Source organism: Solea solea, chromosome 15, assembly GCF_958295425.1.
Source record: "Solea solea chromosome 15, fSolSol10.1, whole genome shotgun sequence".
NCBI lineage: Eukaryota > Metazoa > Chordata > Actinopteri > Pleuronectiformes > Soleidae > Solea > Solea solea.
In genome coordinates this window covers 5,219,660-5,231,671 of record NC_081148.1, presented here as the reverse complement: position 1 = coordinate 5,231,671, position 12,012 = coordinate 5,219,660, and the positions used below count along the sequence as shown (strand labels likewise).

Sequence of the window (12,012 nt, the reverse complement as noted above, 5' to 3'; positions counted from 1 at the left end):
TCTCTAGCGCTGACTATATTGTATTTATTTTCTTTATTATCAAGTAAAATGTCCCACTCACCATCGCCGGATGCCACCGCTTTCCTCACATGATGCAATTGTCTATCTAGTCCTTATAATTCATCCACTTAATCGGGTTGCTCCTAATGTGAATAGTGAAGGCGTGTCAAAATTGAATAATTTTAAACTCTGAATAATTTGCAATTTTGTGCCATTTATACTCAGCAAATAGCTGCAATACGTCAAACTTATTCCAGAGCCCATCTCATGAAGATGTGCCTCATTCTGACTCTACGTAGTGTGACAGAATCGTTATGGTAACGTTAACTATACTGTAGTTTCTCATTAAGTGTCAGATGAGAGAAGAGGTGAGACATCCACCGCTAAGGCTGCTGCCTTTGTGATTACTTATCTGATTTTCCCTTCTTTATCACATTTTCCAAATAGCAAATGTGATTTACGTGAAGCTGAGAGTTATTGCGTGAGTGTGAGTTCAGCAGAGCCGCAGTGTTGCCCATGTGAGCCCAACTGCAGACTCTGTCAGACCCGACTAGACATTTAATCAGGCACACACCTGGACGGACCAGAACAGGATCTAAACACAACAATCATGAACATCTCATCTTACTGAACACCGAGCCAGAAGTGGATCTTGACTCTTGTGCATGGAGCATGAATGACTTCATGAAGTTGAAATATGAAATACTATCTCATAAAGAATGATTACACAGAAGAACTTGATGTAAAAGACAAAGATCTCTGTGTACACACTTATGTTCTAGAGAAGACAGAACATCATCAGTAGCTTTTGTTTTTAAATGTTAGATGGGTACATTTTTTTTTGTTCAGGTGTCTTAAAACACACCCTGGTTGTGTTATTGTGTGCTTGAATAAGCGTGAATAAGAATGAGTCAATCAATCATTCGAGGATCTACATAAATAGAACACAATCAAAGAATGCAACTGTAACCGACAAAGGAAGTGGAATACATAAAAAAAGATAACAAACATGGAAAATGTCCCATTTATGTCACCCTTTATATATTTCTGTCAAATTAACCCTTCCTGGTCACACTGCCGTGGGAATAATACACAACTCCTTATATGGACATCCTGTGGGTGTGTGTTTATAGGTCACATATTCAGATTTTAAAAAATGCAAAACATTTTTTACTTATATGTTGTTGAGTCAAAGTTATGATTCATTTTATATTGCATTTATAGTAGTGATATAAAGTAGCAATAATTGTACAGAAGTCACAAAATACAACGTTTTTCCTTTGTTTTTAACATTTGGAGTACTTTTTGCTCTGGTGTGTTTATGTAGTTGGTGAAAAAATAAATAGTTTTCATCAGATTGCCTCAGTTTTACTGAAAAAATCAACTGAGGCTCCTATGTATATACATATATATATATGTATATATATATATATATATATATATATATATATATATATATATGTATATATATATATATATATATATATGTATATATATATATATATATATATGTATATATAAAACAAAAGATGAAAAGATTTTATGTTGCGAGATAAAGGAGGGATGAATCACTCCAGCTGGCCACAGTCACATCCTTTATAAAGCCTCAAAAACCCATAACCAGTTTGAATGAAAGTCCTTGCTGAAAGGACAGGAGGGAGTTCAAGGAGCAAAAGCTTGAACATTTCTCTCATTAACTTTCATAATGTGAAAGATAAAAAAATATATATATTAAAATAAAAAAGTGAAAAGTAGTACTTATAATAGAAATAGCTAAGGCTTTGAACACAAGGGTAGAGTCTGCTTAAATCATGTTTTTTGATTTATTTGGGGTTTTTACGTAACCTAGCTGCTGGTTTTGTTTACTAATCTTGATAAATGCTTCTTTTTTTTTTACATTCGAACTTACATTCAAACCTAAAACTGGTTTTACTTTGATAATAGAATTTCCAATTTTACAGCCCATAAGATCTTAATTCATAGAGAGGGTTGGAATACAGCCATTCCCTTGATCTAAAAGCAAGTTTGGGAAGTTTGCCACTGTATTCAGTTTGAGGGTGATATGAGGAGGCACACCTGACACATCGTCCTCATGAAAGCCAGACTGTACAGCTTGCTTTCAAGCCTTTGTCCACTTTGGGCTACATTTTAAATACAGTATATGAACCCTATGTGAACCCAAACTCAAGGTCCTCGGGCAACAATGTCCTTATTAGGCTTTAAAGTGAGGTTTTTTGAAGTGTGGTTGTGTGAGGTGCTGACACGTAATCAGCTGTGTGCTCGACACAGGCCGAAAAACAAGACACTCATTGATGCTTTTGTCACTTTTCCAACAATTAAATTCAAGCAAATAATTTGTTACATGCTATTCCTTTGAATATATTCTGATATTCCCCTTGCCTGTGCACACACAAACAAGAATGACACCATTATTATTTATTATTATTCTTACAATCAGTGAAGCAAGGTTGTGAAGGTCTGTGATGCCTTCTCCACTGCCTCTCTATAGGGTCTATGACTACTTTGGCATCCCAGGGCACAATCTAGCTATCTACAATCTTCACTTTTATGATGAAAGCAGCCGGCGAAGAGATGAGTTTTCTGAGATGTTGCCTGATTTATGTGCTGTCTCCTGTATAAGTCAATGGGATGTGGCTTCCTTGGTTGTGCGACGTCACCTACCAGAGCTCCACTGAATATGCCAAATGTCATTCGATCCAGTCATGACTATCTGCTATCACGTGTCAGATCCACATAAACATGACGCATTTCCACTTTGGTAGTGCTGTATTTCCATTCCATAAAAAAATAATGAACTAACATGAAAGTAACCAAAGTCAAGAGAAGGGAAAATGAGGCAGATAGCGGACAGCGACGGGGCGCACATGCAGCATTTGTTTACTACGGAAGCTGAAGTGAAGCTTCTTCTTTTTCTGCTTCTACTTCTGGAGAATAAGACAACACTGCACAATATTAGTTATTATATACATATAATAGTTCATTCTGAATGAACGCTCGATGCATGTGTACGCACACCACAATCAGATAATTGTAATTTCGCATCCATGTAAACCATGGGATTGTAAAGTCCAATCGGAGATAATCTTTTTGGAATGAAGAAGTTTTGCACATGTAAACATAGCTACTGTCTAATTTTTAAATCTATAGCCAAACTGTGCAGGGCACGCCCTCTGCTGAAACCCACAGTAATTACTTCAGACAGTCTGGTACAGCTCTAGGCTGTATATTCTGAACTCAAATGGGTTTTTAATGCTCCAGTTTGAACTTTGTCCCCCAACTTTGAACAGATATCCAAGTTTCATATAAAAAGTGACATCCCTACTTTTTACCTAAAATGGCTGATGATAGTCCCTTCTGAGGCAGTTATCTGGATTACCACCAAAACCTATATCCTCACAATATGTCATTAAACGTATTTAAACATATGAAGCACAGCCAAAAAATACAAGCTCCCTGGCAGAGGTTATAAAATGAATATAAACTGAATATAAAGTTAACATATCACTTTTTAAGAACTCAGAGCTTATAAATTATGTTGAGGTCTGAGGCTAAATGGAATTTTAAACATGTTTAAACAGTAAACATGTCATAATTTAAAGGCAGCATATTTCTGCTCTGAGCTTTGAGTCAGAGTTATTGGAAGTAGATGAAAACAGTTTATGATGGTCTTAGAATGAACTAACATGAAACACATTGCTCACACGCTGTCCTGAATAACAGTCTAAAGCCTGCGCAATTCTGATGTTTCCAAATGATCGCAACTGATAACTCAGTATAGTATCAGTATTCAGGACAAATGTGTTGTGAGATTATTTGGAAAAATAAATGGGAATTTCCAAACCCATTTCCATAGAAGATATTTGAATCTGTAGAACTTCTGCTTGGGTCACTTACACACAAACAGGATCAGGGAAGATTTCTAGTGCTGGCAGTGCAGAGCTAATGTCCCCACTGTTGCAAGAAACTTGAGTTGACTGATGATAGGAGACGGGATGGGGACAGGTCCCAAACAAATGTGCTGTGGTGTCAGAGTGTGATTATATCCACATCCATCCACCTTGACCTTCTCACCATGACTTAAAGAATGCTACACAACTTCCTGGCTCTAAAAGTAACAATGTTTACTTTTTTAAAAAACAAACTGTGCTGATCTTTATGTCGTAATGTGCCAAATAAGCAGAGACTAATGGGATGAATAATCATGTAAGTTAGGACATGGACTGTTTTGAACTGTTACTATGAATTGTAAACGTCTCTCTATGTCTTGAGTGATCACTAGATCTTACGTGAACAAAACATAATGCAAAACCACATCCCAACATAATTACTCTTTGTCTGTGCTGCTGGAACACTAATGACAGACAAGTCAGTGTGTTTGTGTGTGACTGAAATACGACTGCACCCACTGTAATAGTGATGACGCATGTAAACCAGTGTATGTCGGGTGTGAGGGTACAGTGGATAGTGACTGTCTTGGCCAGGTCACAAGGTCATGTCCGAGACACATGTGGTCATAATGCAGCCTTGACCACCTCTGAACACAGTGTGAGTGACCGATTGCAAATTTGCCAACAATGATGACCAGTAATTTGAATGTCTCTGCTTCTGTTGCCTTTGGATTTATCTATGTTGTGCATATTGTGTTTGTGATGATAGAGTCCCTCGTTGTACAGTGCGCCACATTTACATAATTGTACATTTAAATCATGCCCTCAGAGGGAACGTACAATTTATTTGATAAAGCTTCTTGTCAAACCTGTGTAGTATACATAGGTAACACATTATAAAAAAAAGGTCAATTTCTGCATGATAGTGCACAAATACACACACGTTCTCCCAAGGTAATGGCAGATGTGCATTTGACTGACAATCATATTAAGGTAATGTTTTCCATGCCAGCTACTCAAAGATGCACAACAGGGAGTAATGTGATGACAGCAGACTCAGACGATGATGAATGACATTGCTCGCCAGCGCTGTGCTCCCAAACCGCTAAAAGATTGCTGGCCTGCTCGCTCGCTCAAAGACCTGTGAGCCTGATGGAAGTGTCCAGGTGAAGATGGGGTTGCATACTGATTAACGCAGCTGAAGACTACAGGGGGTTGATGAATTCAATGATAGATGCAAACATCCTGAGGTGTAAAAAGCTGAGTAAACTGCACGTGTCGGATTTGTGATCATAATTATTAGGGGTGTCACAGCCACACTTTTCCTTGTGTGTTTTGCATCAGAAGCGTACTACACAGAAAAACAACAACCTTTCCGCTTTCTCACACTCAATTAATTTATATCTATATATATATATATATATATATATACGTATATATATATATATATACATATATTTATATCTATTTATTCATCTATGATTACATTTCAACCTATGCTCTAATGACGTGTCTAAAATAGTGAACTGTGTACAACAGATAGTTGTGTTCTTCACCTTCTTCAGAAAATAAAATATACCCACTGAAACCATTATAAACCTTTTTTTTTTCATTCCCCATTATAACAAAAAGTCATTGGATTGGCCTCAGTTAGCCAATATGAATGAATGAATGAATTAACTTTTTATTTATTTTCTATAAAATAATAAACATATATTCACTGAAAATGAAAAATAACTATTACTGAATAGAAGTTTATGAGATGTTTTTGCATGTAACATAAAGAGTGGTAATGGTAGTTCATAAAAAAACATGACAAAAAGTCAGTGTTCTTGATAATCAATGGCATTTTAAAGGCACAGTGTGTAAAATCTATCAACATTTATTGGTGAAGTGGCATGTTGCAGCTTATTATGCCTCACCTCACTGAACCTATCCAGAATTCAGTTACAGGATAAAAAACTCAAAAGATGTTAGTTTGTCCATTGTAGGCTACCATAAAAACATGGTGGTCCTGTAGAGCTGACCCTGCTCCTGATATCAATAGTTTCATTCTGGGGTAATAAAATCAGATGTACGGAAAAATCATGATGGCAAAAGTAAAAACAGTGTTTCTTTTACCTCATGCATTTGCAGGTTGTTGTTCGGAGACCTCGTCTTGACATCCAGGGCATTATGGGAGTTAGCAGAGTAGTTTTTCAGACTACGACTCTCCTTCAGATGAGCCTGGAGCTTCTCTCTGCGTCTCCTAAAAACAGAGAGATTATGTTGAAGATTTGACTTCATAGGAGTCCTAATAGACACATTATTAAATCCTCAGCAGGTCTGCAGGCTTTCACCACATCCAATCATTACATGCTCTCAGTTACGCAATCATCAAGTCTTGCTGAGTTCCTAAACTGTATAATACACATAATGTACAAGATAAAGCATCTGTTGGTGTAACACATCAGTATAGTTCACATATGTACAGTTGATAAGATAGTAAAGAACATTACATTACTAAATATGATGATTATTTCATAATCATATGACTGGTTCCTTCCTGTAGTCATTTTGTAAAACATTTTTTTTACTTGTTTTATGTGTGGTTCTTGTGGTTCTTTCTTTTGAGGAGTGGTGATTTGTAAGGCTTAGAGAGCTACTTGTTACTGTCTATTTCTGTGTCTTCTTTTGTCAGTTTTCCTCTACTGTATTTGATGTTTTGTCTGAATGGGCGTCCTCCTCTGCTTCAAGAGACATCAGGTACAATGAAAGCAGTTGAACCTGTTCAAAGATAAGGGAGGACAGACCTGAAAGACTTTGACAAGGTCCGCACTGATCAGATCAGAGCATCAGAGAAAGGGAAGGACTTTGGAGGAGGGTTAAGTACGTTATGAACCAACAGTGGGAGTCAAGGACAAACAATGACCCAGGGACCAGCGGTTGGGATATATATATATATATATATACATATATATATATATATATATATGTATATATATATATATATATGTATGTACTATTTAATGCCACTTTAACGCTGGATTCACACACACGTGCCAACATAAATGCTTCTCATTCACTTCGAATGGAGCAGTGCTACCACCACTGAACTGCAGTGCAGGTCCATTGCAAATGTTCAACATTCTGAGCATCAGCCAATCAGATCACGTTTAACAATCAGCTCAAACACTTCACAGCCCAAACAAAGCTCTCAGAGATGGTTGTTCTTCCTGTTAATGCTGTTTGTTTTTGTTTTGTTTTTTGGGCAAAGTGCACCAAATAATTGGGGAGATCACATCTTCATCACTTTACCAACATTAGCAACTCTTGCTACGTAGTCAGCTTCATTCTAAATCTATAATAGTCCTGTACACAACAGTTTACGGTAGGTTCAGGGATTTTAAAGAAAATAATGTTATATTAAATTCTTGAGTCTGGTTGTTTATGGTAATTATACATATTAAATAAAATGCACATTATCTTCAGTCTTAGTAGCGTGAAAGAGCAGTGATGTTCATCTACCCTGTACAGCTAAAAACAAGAGATGTGGCGAATCCTCACATGAACCAGTTACCAGCTAACCACACTAACAAAATGAGTCATACTCATACAAAATAGTTTCTCAGCAAATCTTACAAAGCACCACTTCCTTTCAACCTGGCTTTCAAAATAAGAGCCACTGACTTTGGCTTTTTAGCACTTCTTATATCAAACTTTTGCCATAACGCTAAACAATAATAATAGTATCTTGTAAATAAAATACTAACGGTAACAGGAAGTAGTCACACTTTGCAATTGCACAGAACAAATAGGGTTTCCAGTAACAGTTTGGCATCGTTATAAAATAAAACACATGTTTTCAAAGTATCTTTTATTGTATTAGTTAATTCTATGAAATAAAATACACGTCTTTATGTCATTCCACAACTGTCATAGTACATTAGCGGTGACAGGAAGTAGTCACACTGTCGCACATGTACAGACACTCTGCTAATTCACCGACAAGAATGTGTAAATCCAGCATGAAGTTATGCACAAATGAAGAACCAAGAAATGCGGAGAGTCCCTGACTCAGCAGGTCAGAGCTGTTTTAGTGACAGCAGCATTTCCCGAAGCAGTGGTCATAATGTTTTGGCTCATAAGCCAAAATAAGGTCAGACTGTTTCTGAACGCTGTACATTCATCACCAGGGAAGGACGTTAAAACTGCATAGTAAAAGTCTGACTGACTGTCACGGTAAGCTTTCTCCACTTGGACGACAGATTCAAAACATAAAGATTTTAATTATAGCAATAGATATGATCATTATATGCTTTCTGTTCTTAAGCCAACTGGCTCCAATAGTGATTCTCATTCATTTACCATAGAACACGCAGCACTAATTTTGCATTCAAGTGGAACAATTTAATAAATAATAAAGGCATTAAATAAATAAATAAATTAATGAATATACAATACAAATATGTATATGTATATATATGTATATATATATATATATATATATATTATAATACATATGCACATATTCATACATTCCTATAGAAAATGCAGAATAACCCATGTAGGTTTGTTTTTAATTCACTCGTAAAATCTACATTTTGTGTGTGTGTGTGTGTGTGAGTGTTATCAAGAACACTGGCGAGCATTTCACATGACTTCTGATTTTTAGGTCTCACCAACCTACATAATTTTGGAGGAGAAAAACATGTCTTTGACCAAGGAGAATTGCATTCTCTTCCACCCCATGCCCTTGGGAAGAGCAGACAAGAAGAACCGAGACCTCTATCTAAAACTTTCTTTTCCTCTGAAGGGGAATGAAAAATGGTTTTGAGCTAGAAACATGTTTCCCAGTTTAGATTGTGAACCTTGACTCCATTTAAACTGAGACGTCAATGAGACTGGACTTCTCATTTCTCGGAGGTACATTTGTTTAAGTGGTTTACTTGGACTTCCTATTTACCACAAAGCACGACTAAAGTCATGAACTGGCAGACTAATTAGTTTGACTCAAATCTTGCGCGACTCATGACAAGTGGTCCACAGATATTTATGTCAGGGGCAATAATTAGACCTTGTGTTGCAGAATATTGGACTTTGACTTCTCTCATTCATCTGGTAAAAAGCTTCACTGCCTCTGCCTCACTTTTCTAAACTAGTTTACTTTATGTGCTCTTAATTTAAACTGACCCCAGTTACCAGACCATTAACTGGGGTCAGTGGTGTTGATAAAAAAAAGTAACTGAGTTACACAACTTCATTGGGATTATTGTCAGAACCAGGAAAAGTCTGCTGCATCAGTGTGATGTTAATGAGGCATTTATAAACAGCCTCACACTGAGCGCCCATGCTCTTCACCTCTGTGCTGCTTTAATTATACTTGTATGAGCGCTGTGACATTTGGAAGCCACTACTTTTGGAAAAGTATTAACTTAATAAGAAACATCAATAATCCCACAGTGTCTTTGTGTATTTGACGACTCACACTCACTACACGTCAAAGCCAACATGTGGTTATTACAGTATGTTATAATTTCACAGCGCTGTTGCAGGAAGCCGACAAATCAGCATCTTTTTGTCATCAGAGAGAAGCTTGTTTTTGTAACAAATGATACATTAAATAGGTTTTATACTGTTCAGATTTCAAATTTAATATGCAAAATCTATGGTGTTCATGTACAACTACAGTGTTTTTTTTCTGTATAAAACTCTGTTTTCTTCATTTCACTATTTTTACATGCAGTAAATTGTAAATAACTGCCAGACATTGAAAGTTATTCTAGAAAAAATCCCCCCTCCCCCCTCAGTGGATCGTCTGCCTCCATCTTGTCCTATCCCTTGTGTCCTCCTTCAAAACATGCTCTTCCTCTTTTCCTCCTGCCCTGCAGCTCCATCCAACAGATTATAGACTGAAGCTTTAAAAAATGAATCTGTAAACATTTGACTTCTTGCTCTGTAAGGTCACTTAGATGTGCAGTTATTGTTGCACCTGATCTGCATGCACCTTCTCTCTTGAACAAGCAAGTTCCCCAACTCAATTACAGATTCACAGAACGTGCCTGTCCATCATGCTTTCATCCGATTATCTTGTTGTCAAGCTGCTCACTCACTCACATCATTATATTACGCCTATGGAATTACATTGCCATCTATCACATTCCACTTCATGGTCCATATACTCTGACTGACAGACTGCAGTTACATACTGGATGTTCCACCATTCCTCCTATGAGAACAGGATGCAGGCAACCTTTTCAAAGTTGCTGTCGCCAAGGACAGATGTAGAGCATTCATATGCCAATTAATGTGCACACACACAGTGTATACAATGAGATATATGCAGATAAAGGGAGGCAGAAGGCAGGAGCCACACGGAGTGACCTTTGGGTTATAACGGCCTATGAATATGTGTTTGCACATAATGAGATTTACAAATTGTTGCAAATACTAAGAGTGAGATTTCTTTCTAGATTTTTGATGCCTCAACATGTTTCGCCAGCCGTCGCTGAATTAGTAAAATGTCTCCCAAGGCCATGCCACAAGGAAATCGATCACTGAGATGAAATTGCATGTCGCTGCAGCTAATTTACCTGTCAGCGTAGTCATGGGAAAAGTCAATTTGTCGCACAGGATTTTGGATTTTTTTTTGGATTTTTTGGATTTTGGAATCCATGTGAGACTTGAGGAACATCCAGTGACAGTCCTTGAGCGTGGTGTATGTGTGTTTGTGTATTTTGCTGGTGTGTCCTTTCTTACGTCCTCTTACCTTAACCTGAACCCAACCTTAACCCTGTAAGCCAAAGCTTCACAGTGACAAATCATCATAACACAACCTCAGCAGCTCTCACCTCAACCATGGAGGGCAGTTCACCCTGAAACTCTTTTTAAGGTCAAAACAGACACTGGCCTAAACCCAAAGACTTCTATAACATGGATACGTTATATTTCTTCACACACTGAATTCTCTTCATCTTCTACCACTTTATCCTCCACGGCGGGGTCACACCCTGGACAGGTCACCAGACTAGACTCCAACCACTATTCACTTTCACACATTATATTTTTTGTTTCAATTGAATGAATGGTCATTAGCAGTAGCACTACTCATCTGAAAAATAATTCTCAGAATTGAATCCATGTCTGTTGCTCATGATTTGTATCTGGAAACATGGTCCGATTTAGAACATATCAAGTTCCTGTTTGACATCATGAGAACTCCTATTTTGAAGCGTCTAGATTGATGGTTTGGCCAGCGCCATGTTGACGTGTTGCAATCATAAATACAGAGATATCACCTGCAACAGCTGTCAAATCATGCTGTGAATCACACTGATGTCCACTCTAATGTGACATGCTTTCCTCGTCTATTTTCCCCTAAATGGGAACATCATTTACAAAATTGACACCATGTTCTGTAGAGGAACACCTGAAACTATTAATCGAGATCATTAACTCCTCAAAACTCATTTTTACTGCTGTTAGAAATCAAGTGAGAAGAAGAAGCTCCTTTTCCCTGTGACTTCACTTCAAATTGACCTATTTTTGCAACCCCTGGTGTTCAATATGTTCTTACTTCCAAGAATACACTGAGGTTGGTATATATATACTGTACATATTTACACATATATGTATATATACTATATATATATATATATATATATGTATGTATGTATGTACTGTATATATATCAACTTTGTTCCAGCTGCTATTGCCATAGTGAGTGATATTGCAGCTCTTATTTATTTATCAATATATTTATAGTGAGTAATTATTCTTGTCATATCCAGTGGTTATTATGTGATTGGAAGTGTCTGTAATTTTGATTTACTGGATTAATAGATTAACTGTGGTTTTGATGTAGGTCGACAAGTATACGTTGGCGCGTTTGTCATCTCACTTGTTGCGGCAGTAGAGGGCCATACAGAGGGTTCCCAGAAGGCTGATCGTCATGGCGATGAACGTGATTGACAGCACCTGTCTCTTGTACACCTCTTTGCTCTCTGCGGGGAAACAAAACAGAGGAAGGCGCTTTATTAATACTCGAACAACACACTCACGGGAAATAAAGTCATAGATCAGGTACATATCTGTCAGCATAATGTGTGTGTGTGTGTGTGTGAAA

The 12,012-nt window shown here is 37.3% G+C and overlaps 1 protein-coding gene across 1 annotated transcript in view; it reads right to left on the bottom strand.

The window, feature by feature from the left end:
- Positions 1 to 12,012, bottom strand: part of LOC131474071 (pro-neuregulin-3, membrane-bound isoform) — a 408,827-nt gene that overhangs the window by 17,099 nt on the left and 379,716 nt on the right. The window contains exons 5-6 of the mRNA XM_058651810.1: positions 11,788 to 11,890; positions 6,030 to 6,156 (exon numbers count right to left, since the gene is read on the bottom strand). Coding sequence (XP_058507793.1) covers positions 6,030 to 6,156; positions 11,788 to 11,890 — 230 coding nt within the window. The remainder of the gene's footprint in view (positions 1 to 6,029; positions 6,157 to 11,787; positions 11,891 to 12,012) is intronic.